The following is a 23,801-nucleotide window of genomic DNA, read 5'->3' on the forward strand; positions in this document are numbered from 1 at the left end:
TTTCACTGTCTTGGCTTTTTTTATTCAAATACTAAAGACCACTGTTTTACCAGGCTGCACTGTAAAACCCAATAAGTATTTTTTAAACAAAAGTTGAAGCTGGTTACATAAAATATTGAGTGGCACCAGTTAGTTTTTTTTTTTAAGTTACCTAATAAAGAAAGTTCCATAAACTTAAAAAAAAAAAGCTTCTGCCCCTTAAAATGAGAGAAACTATGCGTAGGGCAGCTTTTGTCTGTTACATCACTACTTATACACCTTCATGGAGGACTGGGAAAGGGAAGAACATGACATTTTAGTTGCAGTTTGTCAGAAGGCACATGTATACAGGTTTCGTGCAAGTTCTTTTTTATATGAAAACAAAATTTCTAATTGTGTTGTGATATTATTAATAACCCCTTTGATCAAAGCTGAAAGTCTCCACTGCAACCACGTCTTGATTGTTTAATTTCAGGTTGATTGTGGTGGTGTACAGAGGCAAAATTATTTAACAGTAAAAAAAGAGTTACGTCACAGTCCTGACTGTAAATAGCCTTTACAAAACCTTGCAAACTCTACAGACGGGGCTATTTCAGATAGAACCCTCATCAATACACGTCATAAAATTTTCTAATGGATAATTGAGGTATATATAGACCCCATCAGAACATCTTGTTTTTATTGATTTATTTATTTAATTTTATTTTTTAAGGCTGTTAATTTTTAAAATTTTATTTAGGCCTGTGCAGATATCTGTAATGTAATTAGGTTGGGTCGGTTTTGAGAAACAATACAGAATTCATCCTGAATGACAACAGCTCTGACAGTGCAGTAGTGATGAAAAATGGTCACTCAAAATTTTGCAACGGAGTCCAACAAGATATCATGATCTCAAACTGGGCTCCAAGTGGCCCCTTAAGAAATATTATATTAAAAACAAGAGCAATCAGAGATTTGTCACGATCGCCAATCCAGATCCAGATCACCTCCAAAATTTAATGGAGTCTATGGTGCAAATTTGGTGAGAATCCGTGAAGTAGTTTTGAAGTAATCCTTCAAAGTGTATATAAAGTGAAATCTTGATCCAGAATCCAGATCTAGATCTGGATTGCTTCCAAAATTCAGTTGAATCTTCCATGGCCTAATATGTATCTGTGTTGAAAATTTCGTCAAAATCTGTGCAGTAGTTTTGATGTAATCCCGCTAACAGTAATCCTTCAAAGTCTATATAAAGTGTAACTTGATCCAGAATCCGGATCACCTCCAAACTTTAATGGGTTCTCCCATGGCCTAATATGTATCTGTGGTGAAAATGTCATACAAATACGTGCAGTAGTTTTGATGTAATCCTGCTAACAGTAATTCTTCAAAGTCTATATAAAGTGTAACTTGATCCAGAATCCGGATCAACTCCAAACTTTAATGGGTTCTTCCATGGCCTAATATGTATCTGTGGTGAAAATTTCATAAAAATCCGTGCAGTAGTTTTGATGTAATCCTGCTAACAGTAATCCTTCAAAGTCTATATAAAGTGTAACTTGATCCAGAATCCGGCTCACCTCCAAACTTTAATGGGTTCATCCATGGCCTAATATGTATCTGTGGTGAAAATTTCATCAAAATCCATGCAGCAGTTTTGACATAATCCTGCTGACAGGCAGACAGACAAATAAATAAATGCCAATGATTTTATTACATCCTTGGCAAATGTAATAATCCTCCTGGGGCCCAGAAGTACTTATTATGGATAAGGTGCTATGCACAGATAAGGCAGTATGAATGTTTATATTGATTGATAACTCATACCTGTCCAGTCACAGCTATTTCCATGTTAATAATCACTTAAACCAGCCTTTAAAACCTTCCTTTGCAGCCTCTCGCTGTTCTTGCTCGCACTTTTACTTGTGAGATTTGTCAACCGCCTGGTCTTTGTGCTGCAATACAAGAAAGTGGAAAGTTGTCTTGTAAAGTTAAAAAAGTGATTTAAATTCTGCTCCTGCGGGTCATGGCGACCACATTATTGTGTGGTCATTTGCAGTTTCACATGATTCAAGTCAAGGAGACTGGATATTCAATTTAAGCATAGTTTTATTCTGAGGCCAAACTAAATAAGGCTCCAGTCGGACAAAAATTCCAATATGTCACGGTTCAGCAAATGATTTTAATGTCATCGCTTGTGTGGTTTGGAAACCAGAGATGCAATGATTTTACATTATTTACTTTACTGTTTAAAGCTGTATTCATAATTATTTGGACAATTATGTGGAGATGAAAGCAAATAATGAGTTCATAGTGGAGAGTTCTCACTATTTGTGGGAATTTAATAGAACAAGCATGAGACCTGTTGTCACTGTGTGATGTAAATTCCTCTTTTAAAAAGTGCCTCTTCAGTGTTGCCAATCCCACTGTCCTGATTGGAGACCTCTGACATATATGGGTGGGGCGTGGAACTTTAGTTTGTATTTTTGGGGCGCAATTAATGATAATTCTCCTTTCTGGTGAATTTGTGCTGATTTACATACAGGCAGAATTAAGCAGGTTTACACATGCAATTTGCAGCAATTATTTAATTTTACAATCATTTACACTCGTAGTAGAAAACATATGAGAAATTTGAGAGAAGTGAATGAAAGGCTGATTGTGTAAAATCAATCTGAGACCTTTTAGCTCATCAGTTAGTGGAGCAAGAAGGGAAACTCAAAAATATGGGAAAAACACACTGGGCCTGATTTACTAAAATCCCATATAACTAAATGCTAAATTGCGTGGGCATTCCAAATTTTTCCACAGTGGGTTGTTGAACATTTTGCAGGTGATTTACAAAGAATGGCAGTGAGTGGTAACAAGACATAGACAGCTTTATGTAAAAATGATGATTCTGCATGTGTTAATGATTGTAAGGGAAACATGAAATTCAATCAGCCACATAAGACAAAGATACATTTTAACTGAAAATGTAAGTTACTGAATGTTTACCAAAATAGAATTGAATGTGCATTCAAAATGGATTGTCAAAAGACATGCATAGTGTTTGGCACAAGTCCAAATTCACCATTGCTGACCTTAAACTGACAGTTTAAGGCAAAAATCTTCAAATGTACTTTCCCACAATTGGGTGTATTTCACTCCATTGTTCATATTCCCTCCATTGTCACATAATCTTCAAGGATGTAATACAGATTGAGAACCATTGCTTTAAAATGCTTATGTAGGTTGTTGTCCATGGAGCTGTCCACGGTCCTGATAGACTGTGGCGCTGACTGCTGTCTGTACTGGACAGACATGCACAGGACTTTCTATTTATACACTGAACAAAAAGATAAATGCATCACTTTTGTTTTTGCTCCCATTTTCATGAGCTGAACTCAAAGATTTAAAACATTTTCTACATACAGTAGTGTTCAGAATAATAGTAGTGCTATGTGACTAAAAAGATTAATCCAGGTTTTGAGTATATTTCTTATTGTTACATGGGAAACAATGTAATGATTCAGTAGATTCTCACAAATCCAACAAGACCAAGCATTCATGATATGCACACTCTTAAGGCTATGAAATTGGGCTATTAGTAAAAAAAAGTAGAAAAGGGGGTGTTCACAATAATAGGAGCATCTGTTGTTGACGCTACAAACTCAAAACTATTACAGCGCAGAGCGCGTGGCAGCCGGTAGAACAAAGAATGGTGTCCAGGTGTGAACACAGCGCATCTGATTTGCATCCGCCACAAATCAGATGCAAAGCAGACATAATTAAAACGCTTTATTCACGGCCAATCTGTATGCAGTCGCTGCACCTTATTTTAATTTGTGATGTGGACATGATGGGCACGCAAAATATCCGTTTTACACACTGTCCCAGTCCGCTGCCAAGCCACAAATCCCTGTCAGTTGCGGATATCAGCAGATGACGGCGAATATGCAGCACATAGATTGAGTATGTGTTATGTGTCGACGCGGGTTGAGGAGCGGACCTGCGTCAGACGGAACCCAGCGCTACAAATAACCAGAAAAGCGGTTCCAAAAACAATATATTTATTACACCCACTGTGCATAAAAGGTGTAAAAACAAAAACAGCGTCCCTCTGGTGGAGTGACTGTTGGCACGCTCTCCAGCGCCCGCAAGGATCAAAGCCCGGCGCTCCTGGACTCACTACCACCGCCAAACACCCCCAGGTGGACACAACAAACCGACTCTCTTTAATGTGTGCTGACAGCATGTGTCCTCACCCTTCCTTGCTTCACAGGCTCGATGTGTCAAACCCAGGCGCGGTCCTCAGCGTCTCACAAACAAACATCACAAGGTCGAGTTCCCGGCAGTTCTGCTTGAATCACACATGACTTAAATGCAGAACGCCATCCAATTATCTGCTTCAGCTGAAAGTCTTTAAGGTTGCATGTGAGCACCCGTCACAGGTGCTACACATGATGTTGATGAGGGTGAAGACTCTTCAGCCAGCACCTTCTCCACAGACAAATCAGTTTCCATGCCACCTGAAGAGCAAAGAAAAGAAAAGAACACCAAAATATCCAGCCACACCCCCCAACACACAACAGTATGTTTGTGTATGTATTGAGTATGTATGGAGTATGTAAGGCGGATGTCATCCGCAGAAAAAATTTTGTGCAGCTCAAAAATCCTGTAACAGAAAAACGTGCCTCTGTGGATAATTGCGGACGTGTGCAGGTGTCGGCCGACTCATACAAGCATGTTTCACGCATATTGCGGATGTTAAGTGAATATGAGCCAATTTTGTGCGCAATCCATATGCAAATCCTCCTAAACGCCAGTGGGACAGGGCCCTTAGTGAGCACTTCTTGTTAGACAGCATGATTATTGCACATGTGTGCATTAGGCTGGCCAAAATAAAAGACCCCTCTGAAACGTGCAGTTTTGCATTATTTGGGAGGGGGGGAGTCTGGGGTGGTCAGAAAACCAGTCAATGTCTAGTGTGACCACTATCTGCCTCACCCAGTGCAACATATCTCCTTCGCATAGTGGAAGGAAATGGAATGTTGATCCACTCCTCTTCAGTGGCTGTGCAAAGTTGCTGGATATTGGAAGGAATTGGAACACGCTGTCATATATGCAGATCCAGAGCATCCCAAACATGCTCAATGGGTGACATGTCCGGTGAGCATGCTGGCCATGCAAGAACTGGGATGTTTTCAGCTTTGAGGAATTGTGTGCAGATCCTTGCAACATGGGCCATGTATTTTCATGATGCAACATGAGGTGATGGTCATGGATGAATGGCACAACAATGGTCCCCAGTATCTCATCAAAGTATCTCTGTGCATTCAAAATGCCATCAATAAAATGTGCCTGTGTTTGTTGTTTCTAAGATACACTTGCGCATACTATAACCCCACTGCCACCATAGGCCACTCAATCCACAATGTTGACAACAGCAAACCGCTCACCCACACAATGCCACACATGCCTTCTGCCATGAACAGTGAAAACCAGGATTCATTCGTGAAGAGAACACATCTTCAATGTGCCAGATGCCATCGAATGTGAGCCTTTGCCCACTCAAGTCAGGTACGACGACGAACTGCAGTCAGGTCGAGAACCCAATGAGGACGATGAGCATGTAGATGAGCTTCCCTCAGATGGTTTCTGACAATTTGTGCAGAAATTCTTTGGTTCTGCAAACCAACTGGTGCAGCAGCTGTCCGGGTGTCTGGTCTCAGATGATCATGGAGGTGAACATGCTGGATGTGGAGGTCCTGGGCTGGTTCGATGTACTGCCAAACTCTTTGAAAGACTCTGTGATGGCTTATGGTAGAGAAATGAACATTCAGTTCATGGGCAGCAGCTCTCATGGACATTCCTGCAGTCAGCATGTCAAATTTCATGCCCTCTCAGAACTTGTGACATATGTGTCATTATGCTGTGTGATAAAACTGAACATTTTACAGTGGCCATTATTGTGGCCAGCCTAAGGCCACCTGTGAAGTGGGATGGATTATCTTGGCAAAGGAGAAGTGCTCACTAACATAAAGACAGATTTGTGAACAATATTTGAGAGAAATGGGTCTTTTGTGTATATAGAAAATGTTTTAGATCTTTGAGTTCAGCTCATGAAGAATAGGAGCAAAAACAAAAGTGCTGTTTTTATTTTTTCAGTGTATTTCTGTTACATAGTGTTACAGGCTAGCCAACCAGAATTATTATATGTAACTCGGTTACTATAGCTAGCCTGCAAAACAACTTTTGTGAAGATACACACTCATATGTCCTCAAATAGGTCCCGGACAAGCCCCCAAAAATGTTATTGACAAGCCAACCACTTGCCCAGGTAGACCAGTGGTGTCCAAAGACATTCCAGAAATGGCCAAGAGGGTGCAGGTTTTCTTTGCACCCCCTGACTCCAGCAGGTGATTTCACTGATGAACTCATCCCATCTGCTCAAAGTGATTTTCATCAGTGAAATCACCTGCTGGAGTCAGTGACTGAAAAGAAAACTTGCACCATCTTGGTCCTTTGTGGAATGTCTTTGAACACCACTGGGCTAGACTAATGGGCTAGCTGGGTCTGGGGGGAGGGGGGTGTTAATGTAGACTGCGCCATGCTAATCCTAGACTTTAGTGTGTTGAAGTGGCCAAACATGGGGAAAAATGAACTGGCTTTAAATTCAGATGAAGGTGGCACGAGCTGACCTGTGACCTCCCGGCTGAGGTAGGTCACTGATCTGACTTGCTCTTGTCCAAACTGCTGGCAGTCCAAGCTGTATAGCACCACAGAAGCAGCCTGCTCCATCAGTGGCATGTTGTTCAGATTTGTTAAAGTAGCTGGACCCTCACCTCAAGCCACAAACTGGTTACCAAAGTTCACTAAATTCAATATGGTTTTCTGGAAATAACTGCGCAGGTTGCATCTGGAGTTTCAAAGCATCGTTCACGAGTGATCCCCATTCTGCTGTTCCACAGTCTCTCTTATACTACATGCAGGTCCAGTTGAATCTCATCACATCATTTGGGAACTCTGCTTCCCCCTCCTTGGTGGTGCAATGAACACCTCACGAAAACAGAACATCACAGAGCATAGCCTCTACCATCATCCATTACATGAAAATGAGTTCAATATTTAGCAAAGGGATTCCCTCCTAACACATATAAAGGTATGATAAATGTCACAATTTTATTTAGGCAGTGGATTTGTTTTGTTAAATTGGCCATTATAAATTTGTTTTTAATTTTGTTCTCTTCTGTGTTAAAGACGATTGAGTGAAAATAAAGAAATGCATACAAAAACAGCTCACAGGGAATTATGCATGTCAGCACTGATTGTGCAAAACTGGGTCAGCTAGCTCCAAGGTGTCAAACATGCTAAATTACAGATACATTGTCAGCCCCTAAGATGCTTTTAGCCTTGATAAATCATGTTATGTGTGCAAACATCACTTATTTGCACCCACAATATTTCACACACTCCAAATTGCATATTCATAAGGTCAGTCATGTTAAATGGACAATATACACTACGTACACAGTACATCTGGAAAGTACTCACAGTGCTTCAATTTTTCACATTTTATTATGTTGCCTTATTCCAAAATGGAGTAAATTCATTTTTCCCCTCAAAATTCTACTCGGAACACCACATAATGACAAAATGAAAAAAAAAAATTGCACATTTATTAAAAATAAAAAACTAAGAAATCACATGCACATAGGTATTCACACCCTTTGCTTAATACTATGTTGATGCACCTTTGGCAGCAATTACAGCCTCAAGTCTTCCTGAATATGATGCCACAAGCTTGGTGCACCCAGCATTGGGCAGTTTTGCCCATTCCTCTTTGCAACATCTCTCAAGCTCCATGAGGTTGGATGGGGAGCAAGTGCACAGCATTTTCAGATCTTACCAGAGATGTTCAATCAGATTCAGGTCTGAGCTCAGGCTGGTCCTCTCAAGGACATTCACAGAGTTGTCCTGATGCCACGCCTTTCCCTCAATCCGGCCGTTGAAAACATCCCCACAACATGCCTGGTTTCCTTCAAACATGATGCCTGGCATTCACACCATGGTCTGAGAGTTCTTCAGGTGCCTTTTGACAAACTCCAGGCAGGCTGCCATGTGCCATTTACTAAAAAGTGGCTTCCATGTGGCCACTCTACCATACAGGTCTGATTGGTGGATTGCTGCAGAGATGGTTGTCCTTCTGGAAGGTTCTCCTCTCCCAACAGAGTAATGTTGGTGCTCTGACTAAGGTCCTTCTCCCCTGATTGCTCAGTTTAGATGGGCACCAGCTCTAAGAAGAGTCCTGGTGGATCCGAACATCTTCCATTTACAGATGATGGAGGCTACTGTGTTCATTAGGACCTTCAAAGCAGCAGAAATGTTTCTTCCCCAGAATACTTCCTCAAGACAATCATGTCTTTGAGGTCTACAGACAATTCCTTCCATTGACTTCATGCTTGGTTTGTACTCTGATATGCACAATCAATATATATGTAGACAGGCATATGCCTTTCCAAAGCATGTCCAATCAGCTGAATTTACCCCAGGTGGACTCCAATTAAGCTGTAGAAACATCTCAAGGATTAACAGTGGAACAAGATGCACCTCAGCTCAGTTCTGAGCTCCATGCCAAAGGCTGTGAATAATTATGCACATGTGATTTCTCAGTTTTTTTATTTTAATAATTTGCAAATATCTCAAAAAACCTTTTTCACATTGTCATTATGGGATATTGTATGTAGAATTTAAGGGGAAAAATTAATTTGTTCCATTTCGGAAGAAGGCTGTAATAAAACAAAATGTGGAAACAGTGAAGCACTGTGAATACTTTTTGGATCCACTGTATTTTGTACAGTGGAAAGACACAGACCTCATTGTGCACTGTTAAGTAAACCAAAATCACTTTTTTCAGGTCCTATATAATTAATCAGTAAATCAAGCCCATTAAGTTTAGAAGTGTTTTTTGTTGTTGGTGGTGTTTTTTTTTTTTTGTTGTTTTTTTTGTTTTGTTTTATACCTAATTTCAATTTAACTTTTGCACTTAAATTCACTACATGCTTTAGCTCCACTGTGCTGCGGTAGACAATGACAATAACAAAATCGAATACTTCTGGAGTTAACTGTGCATGTTAATATGTCATATTTATAGAACTGGCTGTGTGTCAGATGCTTCCGTGTGTCACTGTGGTTTGTGTTTGTGCTGTAGCCGTGTGCAGTGGGGAGATCACAGACTCTGCTGGCGTGGTGTTGTCTCCTAATTGGCCTGAGGCATATGACAAAGGGCAGGACTGCATCTGGGGCATCCATGTGGAAGAGGACAAGCGGATCCTGCTTGATATCCAAGTGTAAGAGACCACACCCACGTGTCGCCACTAGGAACCGCATGGGGAGGTCAGGCAGATGTTTCAGTACTTCGTCATTTCATGCTTTCTAGTTGTGCAGTCATGTAGACTACAACATTCACACTGGGAAGTGTTTCTGGGGTTGAGGTCATTAATTAGACCCCCCCCCCCCCTCCAAAAAAAACACCCACAGTATAAGAATTCTTCATCGCTTCCAGCTCACTCTCTGACCAGATTAGCTGCGACGCCTCTGTGCTCCCAACTTCCCCCTGTGGGTCTCAGCGTGGCTTTGAAATGATATGCTCTGCAGCGAACTACTCTGAGCCACTTATCCAAGCTTTTCACACACATGCACACTGTGCACACTCAGGCGCAGTGTTCATCTTGTTTTTGTAAATGTGCCACACGTGCTCTTCTGCCGTCAGATCAGTTGCTGCTCTAAAAGGTCTGTGACTGATCGCTATGCAGCATCTGTGCGTTTGTTGCTTATCTATGCAGTTTCAGTTTGACTCGTTCAGTGATTCTCACAGTACGCAGCACGCATCTTACACCGAGGCACGAAATACAGCATAGTGATTTGTTTTATTGCCTGAAGCTCTGACACACAAGAGGGCAAACCAAAGGTTAAAATTAAACCAGCGGGAATACCGCCTGGGGGTATATAAAAACAGAGCCGCTAACAAATCTCAAACTGACGATTGTTCCCGTAGCTGTTTGGCTTGATGGTCAAAGCATGCAATGCATTCACACTCCTGAGATCCTTCAGTGTTTATGTTCTGCTTTCTCTATTCATCATTCAATTATTTTTGCAGTAAGAGTGGAATGTACAGTAGCCCAAAGAAGCCAACTTACTCCACCTTTCACCACTTTGCAGTTGTACCTAGAAGACTTAAAAAAAGAAGATGGAGTTGTGGTAGCTCCCCTCCACTGTGAACTGGTTACTAAAGCAGGCTAACAGGTTGAGATCCTCTTATGATACATACTGGCAGTATTGGGGAGTAACTACTTACATATAACCGTTAAAGTTAAAGAAGGGCTAGCCCAAATACAATTATTATTATTTTTTAATAAAACATAATAAAACATGCATTTTCCGCCCTTTTTATGAGTTTTATTTTTTGTTTTTGATAATTAATAAATCGATAAAATAAAAATTATAAAGAATGTACAGTATCTGATTGGTAAAAAAATTGTATACACATTTGTGTGTGTGGGGGGACCAAGCTCACCACCGTAATATATCCATATTGAATTCTATGTGTAAGAGAGGGAGAATGTCGATAAGACAAGACTGAAAAAAGTTTCACAAGTTCAGGTGTGATCAGCAAGATTGTCATAAACAGCGCCTGTGTCTGGACAATTTGGCTGGTTGTTTATACGCTTTTCTAAAATAGAGTCTGACTCACTCAGTTATAGATGCAGCCACTACGTGACGGCGACCCCCAATTCCTCACTTTTGGGTTTGAACTAAAAATACTTGTTGAAAGACACTTAAGTCCCAATGTTATTTGACTTCAGTCAGTGTTTAAACATGGGAGAGCCACAGCCAACGTGAGCCCCAGAAAACATGATATAAATTCAGATATATTATCAGTTATCAAGTTGTCACCAATGATAGGCTTTAGTACACTCTGAGGCCGAAGGTCAAAAGGGTGTATGGTTTTCTGAACAACTTTGATAATGATTTTATCATATACCTATAAATGATAAATGCACGCAGAACACAATGCACGTGCTCTCCCTTTGTCTCACTGCCTCCAGGGTACGGATGTGGGACCCACAAAGATCCAAGTCATGGCCACGGAGCTCTGCGGCTGCGGTTACCGAGACCATGCAGCGGGCGCTGCGCTCAAAACAGCGAGCGTAGTACCTGGACCTGTTGCTGTAGTTGGATGCAGCTCGGCACAGCAGACGGGGGCGGTGTGAGTGGCCCGCTGCTTGCGCTTATCGAGCCCACAGACTCAGTAAGCGCATCGGAGGCAGTGAGAGTAAACGCGGTGATGCCGACCAGTGCTGCGACCGGCCCGCCTGATAAGGACGCGGACACAATGCGCTGTTAAAAAAAAAAGAAAAAAGAAGAAGCATGCAAAACTGCACTAAAAAAATCTGCGAAACTGCTGAGGCCGCGAAAGGTTAAACCACGATATAGCGAGGGACCACTGTATTAAATTACACATTGACAGTATCTAGGATCGCATGTGCCGTGATGTCACAACATATGTATGGATTGGCTGATTACCAAGGCGACATTTCACTTACTCGGGTGGTATGAAAAATATTACCGGTCTGCAAAAATATCACAAGGGTGTATTGCTATTTATTCTTTAGTGTTTTATCCAATCATATTGGGTGTATCATTTATAGGTATATGATATCTATATGATAGCCTTATCTTACCTGTTTGTTTCAGTCAGATTCATCATCACAGCCTGATGAAAAACTTATCCACATAAGCATCCTGATTTTGGAAAACAAAAAATAGTTCCTCGTCGGGGGCTGAAGAAACATAGAGTTTTAAAAGAGAGTCCCTCTTGGCCATGTTTATAGCCATTTCAAAGAATGTTTTGCACATAATTATAATAATAATAATAATAATAATAATAATAATATTTTGCCCTAAACCTGGGAGCCTTCATACACTAAATACTGTATGTAGTGTATCATTTTAAAAAGGACTGTATAAATAAACATTTATATAGAAGGGAAATCCTGTTGTGTGGGCCGCCAGAAGAGGAGGTACTGCTGGCCCACCACCAGAGGGCGCCCTGCCTGAAGTGCGGGCTTCAGGCATGAGAGGGCGCTGCAAGCCTTACAGGAACAGCCGAGGTGACAGCTGTCGCTCATCAACTATGACAGCTGTCACCGATCATCTGCATCTTACCCTGGATAAAAGCAGGATGACACCTCCACCACGTCGCCGAGATATCAACTTCATGAGAGGTAACTTTCTCTGCCTGTATTGATTGATTCCAAGAGCTATTGTGTTGCAGCTGTCAACCAGAGGACCGGCGTGGTCGCGACTGTTTACGCCCTAACTTCCGTCAGATACATACATATCAGATATATACATATATATATATATATATTACATATATACATATATATATATACATATACCGAGGTCTATTAGAAAGTATCTGACCTTATTTTTTTTCATTCGCCTGTGAGCAGGCTTTGAGTGAGGAGTGGTCCAGCCCCCTCATCAGATTTTCATTGCCAGGAAATGGAGGGATGAATGATTTGGGCTTTTTTTTCCATCAGAATTTTTTCAGAAACTGTTAGAGACTGGCAGCTGGAAACCATTAGAAATATTTATCTGGCTTTCGGTGAAAATGTTACGGGCTTGGTAGAGAATAAGGAGTGTTACTGTCACTTTAAGGATGGCCCCCAGTGGCTGTGGGGTGCGCCGCGCTCCGAAGCCGCCATCGACAGGCTGAACGACCATTTCATTTCTAAACGGATGGCTGTCTGGATCGTGACCATCGTGTGCCATTTTTCTGGTTATCACAAAGGCTGGACATCAACCATTTTTCCGGCTCACTTTTAACAAGAGATTTTGGTCATGGAAAGCCGAGCGGAGGCTTCGCACGTCACGATGGATTCGCTACTGGAGCGAGACAAAACCACCTCCGTTTTGGTCTCACAGGACGGCTTGGAGATGGCGTTCAGACCGCTGTCCGGTGGTATTTTACATCAAGTGATTATCCGAGAAATTGTGGATGTGCCTGGACATGCCAGAACATGTCCCGTGAGGCTTCATCACGGCATTGCTTTGAGCCATGCCGGCACCGCCGCGACGCGTGGAATTCCTCTGCACGGAATTCCTCCACACGTCTGTCTCAATGTGCCGAAAAAGTGCTGATGGTCCACATCTTTTCACAATTCCTGTGCTAGTCAGACGACGTCCCAGATAAAACACAGCATCCAGTTTGGAAATGAACGGCACATTCCACTGTTACAGGAGTTTTTGTCATGGGAAAGAGGAGCGGAGGCTTCGCGTGTCTCCGCCGTCAAACAACCTCTGTCTCATTGTTGCCAATTTCGCAACTTTTTGGTCTTCCTTATGACTAAAAAATGTATCTGGTGACTCAACAAATCTAGCAACTTTTCTTCCACACAAATCAGTCAGTTTTGTAACAGTGGGATTGTTAAAAATAAAAGTGAGGGACACTTCGAGATGCAGGGGGAGGAACATATGTTCTTTGCACAGGACCATGCAATCTTAATTCAAGTCATACTGAAGAACGTTTAGTAAGAACCCGTGTCACACATATGCCGATTGTGGCCAACTGGTGTCAGAATGACACATCCGGCCCCAATCTGGAAGTATTTGGGTGCGGTCTGTATATGGACGGACGGCAGTCCCTGAGCAGTCTGACAGCAGTCCTATGTGCAGTTTGTGTGCCATCTATTCACAATCTACATATTCTAAATGGCGTCATAACAGCATTGAAATTGGTTCTAATCGCGGTTGATTGAGCTCTGAGATCGACCAGTCACAGCAAAGCCTGCCAGCATGTTGTGCCATGTATGTCAACCTCCACTGGACCCTGGCCAGGGAGGGCAAAGGAAATGTTGTTATGTAATAACATGTATGAGCAGGCATTCATCATGTGCAGTGAAGGTGAATTAGCGTGCAATCAAACCGAAAGCATCGCGTGCCACTGCTGGTCAGTGCGTCGCACAGCACACGCTCATAGCTGAACGGCTCTCACCACTGTAATATACATATTATTACTTGATCAGCATTTAACTTTGTAGGAGGTATGATGTGGAACTGTTTCGCCAGCCCATGACAACATTATTAAACATAAATCTCGCCTCCAGCACGGAACCAGGAGTGTTTCACAGCGCAGGGTGGACAGGAGCCAGGAACCACAGCCTGTGGTGAAAAGCCACTTACCTGGCTGCTGTGTGCTGCAAACAACCACAGCATAAATAAATCCCATGTGATAATCCAATCGGACACTGCTGTGGAAAGAGTTGCGTTGTGCTGCAGTGAGCAAAAAAAAAAGAAATTAAATTTGCTGGAAAGGCTGCGTCTGATGAATGGTGGGAAAGCTTGGCCCACTGCCAGAAACTTTCAGCAAAGGTGTCCAGTGGCTGACAATACGTGCACATGTGTGCACAAGCAGCAAAGTTTAGCATGCAGCAACGTTTAGCTGCAAACAGTGTCCAGTGGCTGACAACACGCAACGGCTCATCCAGCAGTTATGAACACGAATGCACACACACAGACACACAAACACACACACACACACACTGAGTGATCATTTCATCATTTCAGCACCTGTTCTATGCACACACATGCACATGAGGTCAGTGAGCACTGGGAAGGGGAGGAGAGCATAGCTGTGATAGCATAAGTGGGTAAGTGATCGCACCAATGCCGGCTTGGACACATATGCCATGAGTCCAGTCCATACATTGGTTGTACTCCGATGTCCAGTACCGGCAGGGACTGTGCAAAGGAAGCACAGAGCACTGGTTCCCACTCCGGTCCTGTGTTTGTCATTCAGACATTTGGACATTGGGCCTTCTTCAGCGCCTTTTATGGCCGTCTGACAGCAGTCTGTGTCATCTAACTGTAAATATGAGTTGGATTCGATCGTGCAGGTGTGAACGGGATCTGCCCACAGTCTACATGCCTCTTTCCCGCCCATCTGAGTCCGGATTATGGGCATTTTTGCCATGTTGGCCTGGTTCCTTCACATTCTTGCTATGTGTGATGGGGGCTTAAATGTTTGAAAGTAGTCACTGTTGTGAACCTGACACTACCAAGTTTAAATTTATATTTTTAAGATTTTTCAGCTTTATTATCCAGTTTAAAACATTTGTTGCAAAAGTAATCAAAAACTGATCAAAAGTAATGCTACTTTGCTCTGATGAACTAATTAAAAGTTACATTTCTTATTACATAATGTCTAACCTATTGCATTTCAAAAATAACTGTCTCAACAATGCATATTGTTTATCATAAAGGAAGGCAAGTGACCCTGAATCTCCATGGTCAAAGAAGCAAAAATGTAAAGGGAAACAAAAAATTGACTGGTGAATTCACAAATCAGTCTGCAACCTCAACTAGATGATACCAAATCCTACACATTGTAGCTTTAAGTTTAAAACTAGCTCTTTGCCCGTGGGGATCCAAGGGCTCTAGATTAGGTAGTGTTTATAAAATAGGTAGTAGGGATGGGTATTGATAAGATTTTATTGATATTGATACATTATCGATTCCGCTTATCAATCCGATTTCTTATCGATTCCCTTATCAATACCTCCTGTGAATTTTCTGTTGTACTAAAAGTAGGCTTAACAGAATTTCTATGTTAACAACATTTTATTGAGTCTTAAAGTAAATAAATATGAAATTGGTCACTGGATCCTTGCTCTCTAGAAACAGATAGAAAAAAAATATGTAGTTTTTGTCAAAAGCATTTCCTTTCAGACATTCAGACATTAATGGCATAATTGTCACTCCATACTTCTGAGCTGAACTCAGCTGGCTGATGGAGTCTGCAGGTCTGCAGCCATACAGTCTTGGACTGCTGCACGTCAGCCAGGACATCTCATTTTGGGAGGAAAAAAAAAAACATTTTGATCGATTGCAGTTCATAACCGGCGATTCATTTTGAAGTTATTAATTCCGAGCAGACTCTATCTTTCTAACTTGACTCAGCGGCACAGCGTTTGGAGAAATGGAATGGAGGACGATTCTCGTTTCTTTCTCACAACCAGACAGGAGACCCAGTTAGTCACTTTAATTTACACAAAAGTGACTCACAATTGACGTATTGTAATGACTTTCAGAGGGGATAAGAAGTGGAGTTGCCACTTCTGAAGAGGAGCGAAGCAAAGATCCAACGAAGCAGCGGATCGAAGCACTGCCTCATTGTTCAATGTTCAAAGCAAAGCCGTACTGCAGAAACAGTTGATTACAGATCTGCTGCAGCGTCTGTAATCACCGCAGAGAAATTATCATTTTTCCCAACAAACACCCTCAAAAACAACGGCCATTCTGAAGGGCCGATAAGGGAATCATTAAGCAAAAAGCCTATTGATGTCGGTGGATCAAATAATTTCTTAATGATACCCGAAAAGAACCTGTTCTCGATACCCAACCCTAATAGGCAGCTGACATTTTTCAAGGGTGGTAATAAATTATACAAAGTTTCTATTATGAGCTGGAATGGTGTGTGAGTACAGAATGTTTTCAGAACCTTAGACCTTAGACCTCAACTGTTTTTAGAGGAAGAACTCAACCATTTTATTTCCTGTTAATTACATTATTTTTTCATGTTAATTCACTGTTTTAAAGTGATGGCTTAAATTGTTTAGGTTCTTTTTTTCATATACACTATTATTATTATTATTATTATTATATATTATTATATTATTATTATCCTTTTATTTTATTAGTAGTACTTGTATTTTGTTTTGAGTTTTAAATGGACCACAATGGAAATAAGTGTTTCCACTTTCTTGTGTAATCCGCAGCCAGTCTGCTCTGTGTAAGCCTGATCCCATCAGATCTTAGAAGCTAAGCAGTGCAGGATCTGGTTAGTACTTGGATGGGAGATTTCTTTGGAACACCAGCGGCTGTGTGTGTTTCTCTAGCTAAAACTGGAGTTGCGTCAGGAAGGGCATCCGGCGTAAAACCTGTGCCAAATACCGATGCGGGTCTGGCTGTATCCACTGTGGCGACCTCGAACAATACGGGCGCAGCCGAATGGACAACAATAACTTTCTTGTGTAATCCACTTATTTTTAACATATTTACAATTATATTATGTACTTACATTGAACTCACTAAATAAAATCATGCACGTACGCTTATAATATGGACATGTTTTACTGCCCCCTGTTGGAATGCCGTGTGAGTCAAAAGTGAAATTATTAACGTCCATTGTTCAGTCTTGTTAGCTAATATCCATAGTTTCTCCAAAAATCCTACCAACATTCCATTTCAGTGGCATATATCCTTGATCCCAAAATACATAAGCATACCAACTGGCAAATGTCAGCTCTCCCCAGTTTGTGTGTGTTCAAAGTTACACATACGCACGCATACAGAGCTTTTTGTATTTTCTGCATTCTGCCCTAAACAGGTGCTTTTATTTATACACACCCACAAACAAAGATGATGATGGAAGACAAAGATCAAATGCACTACACTTCTCACTCATGGTAATGGCAACTTGACACTTAACTAAACTGACTAAACCAATTGAACTACAAAAACGCAATAATTCAGTAACACTAACAACACTGTTAAACTAACATGAACCATAATAACATTTAAAACTCCAAAACCCGAACTCCCATGATGCATTGCAGCACAATGCCCATTGTTCACTGTTGTTAGCTAACATCGCTAATTTCTCCAAAATTATTAGTGCTATTAACTTTCTGTTTTTGCAGCGCTCATCCTTGCCCCAAAATACATAAGCATACCTAATGGCAAATGTCAGCTCTCCCCAGTTTCTCCGTGATTGAAGCCATGCACATGCATGCATGCATGCATACATGCACACAGAGGATGCTTGGCTATTATAATATAGATGGGAACACTTCAATCATTTTTTTTAAAATTCAGCCATCTGCACTGTGCCACAGAGGTTGCATGCTGCCTGCACTAGCTTTGTACTCAATGCCACTGCATGACTGTAATACACTTAATACCCTGAATCTAATCTGTCATTGTTACTGCATTCATAGGAGCTATCGCTCAAATATGAGCTTCAGATCAAAAGGGAATCACAGCATCAGAGTGCACCACTAACTCACAATAAACACCACACAGGGGGGTTGCGACTGCACTGCCACAGTGCTCTTTATTCGGAGATTAAATTTCTGTGATTAACGTCAGATGTCAAAAGTCAACCGATGCGCCGAGGGTAAGAAATCCCAGAGTCTCTTCCCTACATCTCAAAGTAAACTTATTTGGTTTGAAGGAAACAGATTTTCATTCTTAGAGAACTGCACCTGTCTAAAAATGAAGCCACTGGCTGTAAATTAACAGTGCTGTGTCCACCTTGGGATTATCTCGGGGTTGGTAAAGCGTGACCTTCTTGGCAATAGAAACCGACTACCTGTCTAATCCCCTACGCACCTGCCTGGTGTGTTCATGTTGGGACCAGCATTCCTGAAGCCTTGGATAAATGTAATTTGTGTGTTAAGCATGTTTATGTGTTGGAATGGCAAAGGCTCCTATGGGTGAGAGCTGTCTCATTATAAGGGTGGGCACACGTTCCCGCATTAATGAGAATGTTTTCTGGTTTATCATTCATCGCCATGCCTGTGCTGGCAATTATAGAGGAACGGTGTGCATAATGAGAGCTGATTAATTAATTTAGGCCAAACATGAGGGCTGGATCTTTTCTAATTAGCATGGAGTACGGCTTCAGTAAGAGCAGAACACAAGGTTGCGGCTGATATCCCCACCTGTATCCGCACTGTTCAAGGTCCACGTTTGGATTTTAGTATTCACTGAATATCCAGAAATGTCTGGCTGCTGAATGCAGCAAGGAACTCTGTTTAACAGTATTTGTGTCAATTTACTGCCCAGGACTTTGTTTGGACACCTTGGGTTTAGAGCGACCTCTTGTGAGGACTATGAGTGTTACACAGAAGAAGACAAATTTGACATGATGCCTCATGTGTCAAAGGAATTTATCATCTCCTTGTCTGCAGACAGGCGTTCAAATTAAGTTTATAAGTTAATTTTCTATTTATAGACTCAATTCATGTTGGTCAAAATATATCTGACTGAGGGAACGTGAAACAATCAGCAAGAACATACTTTATTTCATGTGTCGCTCAGTCATCAAGGGTGATCCAATTGTTCAATCGTTAATCCAGTCATTTATTTTGAATGCGTGACTGCGTGTCACCATCACTGTTTTACACTGTGTGGATATGAAGCATCTTCATGAAGGCTTTCAAGTGCTTTAAGGCAGAGAATCATTTTTTGAAGCATTTTTTAATGAAGTTTTAGATTTTTTTTATATTAATGAATTTGTTTTCTGCAATTTATCCGGGTCCGGGTCTCGGTGACAGTACATCAACCAGGTCATCCCACACTTACCAATCCTCAGCCAAGTCCTCTAATTCTCCTTGGGGAATCCTGAGGCTATCCCAAGCCAGGTGGGAAATATAGTCCCTCCAGTGTGTCCTGGGTCTTCCCTGGGTCCCCCCGCCAGTTGGGCATGCATGGAAGACCTCCACCTTTGCTAGCTCCTTGGGGTGCAGCGGCTCTAATCCGTCCCTCCGGGATATCTGAGCTTCTTCCCTGTCCCCGACTGTAAGCCTAGATACCCCACGGACAAATGTAATTTCCACCACTTGTGTCTGTGGCCTTGTTCTTTCAGACATGACTCAATGTTCATGACCATTGGTGAGTATGGGAGCAAAAATTGACTAGTAAATCAAGTCTCGCCTTCTGGCTCTGTTATTTCTTCACCATGTCCAGTACAGGGTCTGCAGGACCTCAGACGAAACCCCAATCCATTTTCCGATCTCACGCTTCATCTTACCCGACATGCATCTTACCTAAACTAGATACATGAGTTCTTCCACTTGGGGTAAAAACTCTTCCCTGACCCAGAGGTGGCAATCCACTCTTTTCCAACAGAGGACCATGGTGTCAGATTTGAAGCTCATGATCCTCATCCCAGAGGTTTCACACTCTGCTTCAGACCTGCTCAGTACACATTTATTGAAAATTGAAAACCTCTTTTGAACCAGTTCTTACATTTAGTTGTTTGAGGGTTTCAAACAAGAGAATAATTTTCTGAACCAAAAAATCTTCACTCTCTGCTAATTGTCACAATCATCGTAGTTGAACAGGGAAAGAGCCTTTTCTGAAATGTGTTTCATTCAGTCTTTTGAGCCTTTCAAAGTACTGATTTTTTTTTTTTCGGAAGCAGTTTTATTTTCTGTTAGGTGTTAAGAAACAGTGAATTGTTTTCTGAAACAATTGTTTCTTCTTGTGTTTTGTGTATTTCAACATGGAGAATTATTTTCTGTAACAATTGTTTAATTTGGTTTTGAACAGTACAGAATCAGTAAATTATCTTCTGATGTAATTGTTTCACTTTAAAGGGTCCTGTCTCTCTGGGCTGTGACAATCTGAAAATAGTAATTGTGAAGGAAATCATTCGATGTTGCTCAAAATTTTCTAGGTGGTGCACTTCCCTCACTTGACTTGCAGGCCGTTGCACAGCACTGCACGTGGTGAGGTCACAAGTGTCCTCGCCACACAGACCCGCACATTTCCAGAGCCATCATGGGCATTTTAAAGTCCTCTGAATGTAGCCTCTGCAACTCATAACATACAAGAATTGTGAGAGGACTTTGTGACAGTGTTGATAGTGGATGAAACTATATTGTGAGTGATTGGAGACAAAAAGGAGGATCTGACATTCCCCCTGGGAGACATGCATGAGCTGCCCTGGGAGCAAGCCAAAATAGCAGAGATGATTGGAGAGAATCAGTGCTTCTGGAAGCGGCTAAGGGAGTCCAGCAGCCACCTCTCATGGTCACTAGGCTGGATACACCTGTCGGCACCAACTGGATTATCTTTAATTTTTATTAAGTATCACAGCAGGAGCCCATGCACAGAGGCGGGCTTCAGCACAGTAATGGATGAATACTGGTAATTCCCAAGATCCAAGGAGGACATCTGTCCACAGGAGGATGTCACGCGTGATATGTGCATGACGGTGCCAGCCAGGAGCTCTGTGATGGTGTGGACTGCTAGACATTACATATTTCATCCTCTGGCTGGTGCATGTGCATGAGCCATGCGTGACAATGTCAGCCAGGTGATCTTGGATGGCGTGGACTGCTAGACATTGCATATTTCATCCCTCGGGAAATCATTCTACAAGTGGGTGAGTGCCGTGTTCACAGTTGTCTTCCTTTTGTATTTTTTTGTTTTCTTCTCAGTGGAGCTACTCAAGTCTTTGGTATATTATTATATTATTTATTTATTTATTATTCACAATTTTTTTATTTTATTTTCTTATAATATACAGGGCTGTTTCTTACTGGGTACAGTCGAGGGAATTTCCACATATAGCAGGATTATCTATTCATAAAGCAGGATAATCTATTCACATAATAGCAGGATAATACTAGCTGAACACGTCCATAAGAGTGCTGCATTGTATTTGCGCACAAATCAAAGGATTGTTGCATCTGCAAAGGGTACACTCGACATTCATGAGAGTGCCTCTTTGCATCTGAGCAGAACTTATGTATTATATATTAGGTATGTGACAAAAAAAATTCAAATTCCATGGATTAACTCTTATGCACCATTGGAAAGAACTTTCAAAGACCTTTCCAGTGGTACTTTAATCAGCTTCATAGGACAAGAATTAAGGAAATTAGAGCTAATTAATTGATCCCTAATTAGGCTCGTTGGCGGTTTGACATTGTATATAAAACAATAGGAAACTGACTTGGGTTTTGTGACCTTTTGTGGCGTCACTGGAGGAGGCATAACATCCTTGTTTCTTTATCAATTTCAACAAATAATACACCATTTTAAAGCTTAAGAAATATAGCTTTATCTAAAAAACAAACAAATATTGCTGTCAGACTTGAAAAAGCACAATATTATTATTGAAACCATGCCAAGCAGCAGTCAACTGAACACATCACATCGCAGTGTTTACAAAACACAAGGTACTGGCCAATCAGGTTACTCCAATTTGGTCACGTGACCAACACACTGACTGAGAGTGCCCGATGTGAAAATACAGCCTTCATAATCACCAGCCATCTGGCTATTACTAATTTATTATAAATAAGGTAATCCACAATATACCACCTACACATTTTAATTCAACTTCTGCACTCAGTTGGATTTGAATTGGGAGTCTAGAATGCTCATAAATGACGTTTATTTGAGAGGTAAACAAACAACAAATGGACGCCATGTGGGAGAGCAGCTCTCTTATTTTGGGGGCTCTATAGCAGTCATAGGAGTCGATCAATATTCACCAAATTTTGCATATTCACTACTTTCTATAGAAACATACTATCTACTTTACAAGGAATACTTTACTCACCTTTTATCAAACCATGCTGGTTTTCATCAAGAGAACACACAGCGATTTTCCATTACAAATTGTGCAGATGTGAAATGGGCTGTACCAAAATTTTTCCACCAATCACAGCAGACATGTGTACTACATCATCAGAAAGTGTATACAGTAGTGTTCAGAATAATAGTAGTGCTATGTGACTAAAAAGATTAATCCAGGTTTTGAGTATATTTCTTATTGTTACATGGGAAACATTAGTTAGTTATTAGTTATTCTGAACACTACTGTAAGTGAATGAAATACAACAGATTACAACAAAATAATTTTTTTAGAGAGCATTGCTGCAACCCATTGCTGGACAAACGCTCATGACACCACCATTGTTGAAAGCCCAAATCAGCTGATGCAGAATGTGACATTTGTCACATACCTATATGTATGTGGACATCTTCACCGTAAGATATTTGTCTGACATTTGGACGATATGCGCTGATGTGTCATTTGCACCACTTCACTGAGATGCCAACGGCGAACTTGTCAGTCATGAGCATGTTTGCTTACTAATTCGTGTCTTCAACTACTCTCTGACAGTCACAGCCCAGTGAGATAAGAACCTTAGTGTTGTGATTGTTTCAAACCAATGATTTAGCTTTCTTTGAAACACTTGTGTTTTTTAAGTGTGTGTTGTTGTTGTTTTTAACTAGAAATCATTTTCTGAGGGAAATATATCATTTACTTGTAAAGCATTTCAAAACAGTGAACTTTGGTGGCTTGGAAAGTGTCAATCATTTTATATAGCAAATGTTTGATCTATTCAGAGACTTGTTCTTCCATCACGATGTGTGAAAATGTTTGGAAGGGCTTAAAGTTGATCTTAACCCCCCAACTAACCCTGCAAATGGCTCGAATTTATATTTTGTTGTAAAATCAATTGTGAAATTGTAGACTTGGTGGAGTCCTTCGGATTTTTGCAATAACCAGATGGGATGACAGGGAAGTGAAGGGACGCATAGGGAGGGTGTGACGTATTTCTTGAAGTGATCTGTTTGCAACACAGGAGGAGCGATTGCTTTCCTGAGTGGAGTGGAAACCATCAAAGGAGACAGGTGGGATGGCATTTGAGGGAAGTAATAGCCAGTTTGCCGCAGAGAAGGAAGGTGACTCATTTGGACGGTTGCTGTGTAAGTCTGGAGTTTGGCATTCTGTGCTGTCACCAGGGTTTGAATACACCTCAGGCAGAAAGTGCAGCCAGATGGGGTCAGAGGGAGAATTTAAACCAAGGGTGAGTGCAGCATTCTTGATGACAAAAAGGGACTGGCAGACTATAAAGGAACCCAGCCAGAAGGAAAGGTTACAGTTTGTCAGGTAGACAATGGTTTGATTTAGTAGCGCTCCAGACAATAAATCTGACAGTTTTCGTCTGCAGTGTTGATGTTGCATCTTGTTTGACACCAGATCA

General features: G+C 41.3%; 1 protein-coding gene across 1 annotated transcript in view; it reads left to right on the top strand.

Annotated features, from left to right (window-relative positions):
• LOC117517666 (seizure protein 6 homolog) overlaps positions 1-23,801 on the top strand; it is a 480,354-nt gene that overhangs the window by 400,261 nt on the left and 56,292 nt on the right. Inside the window, exon 9 of the mRNA XM_034178776.1 lies at positions 9,152-9,290. Within this exon, the coding sequence (XP_034034667.1) occupies positions 9,152-9,290 (139 nt within the window). The remainder of the gene's footprint in view (positions 1-9,151; positions 9,291-23,801) is intronic.

Source organism: Thalassophryne amazonica, chromosome 9, assembly GCF_902500255.1.
Source record: "Thalassophryne amazonica chromosome 9, fThaAma1.1, whole genome shotgun sequence".
Taxonomy (NCBI): Eukaryota; Metazoa; Chordata; class Actinopteri; order Batrachoidiformes; family Batrachoididae; genus Thalassophryne; species Thalassophryne amazonica.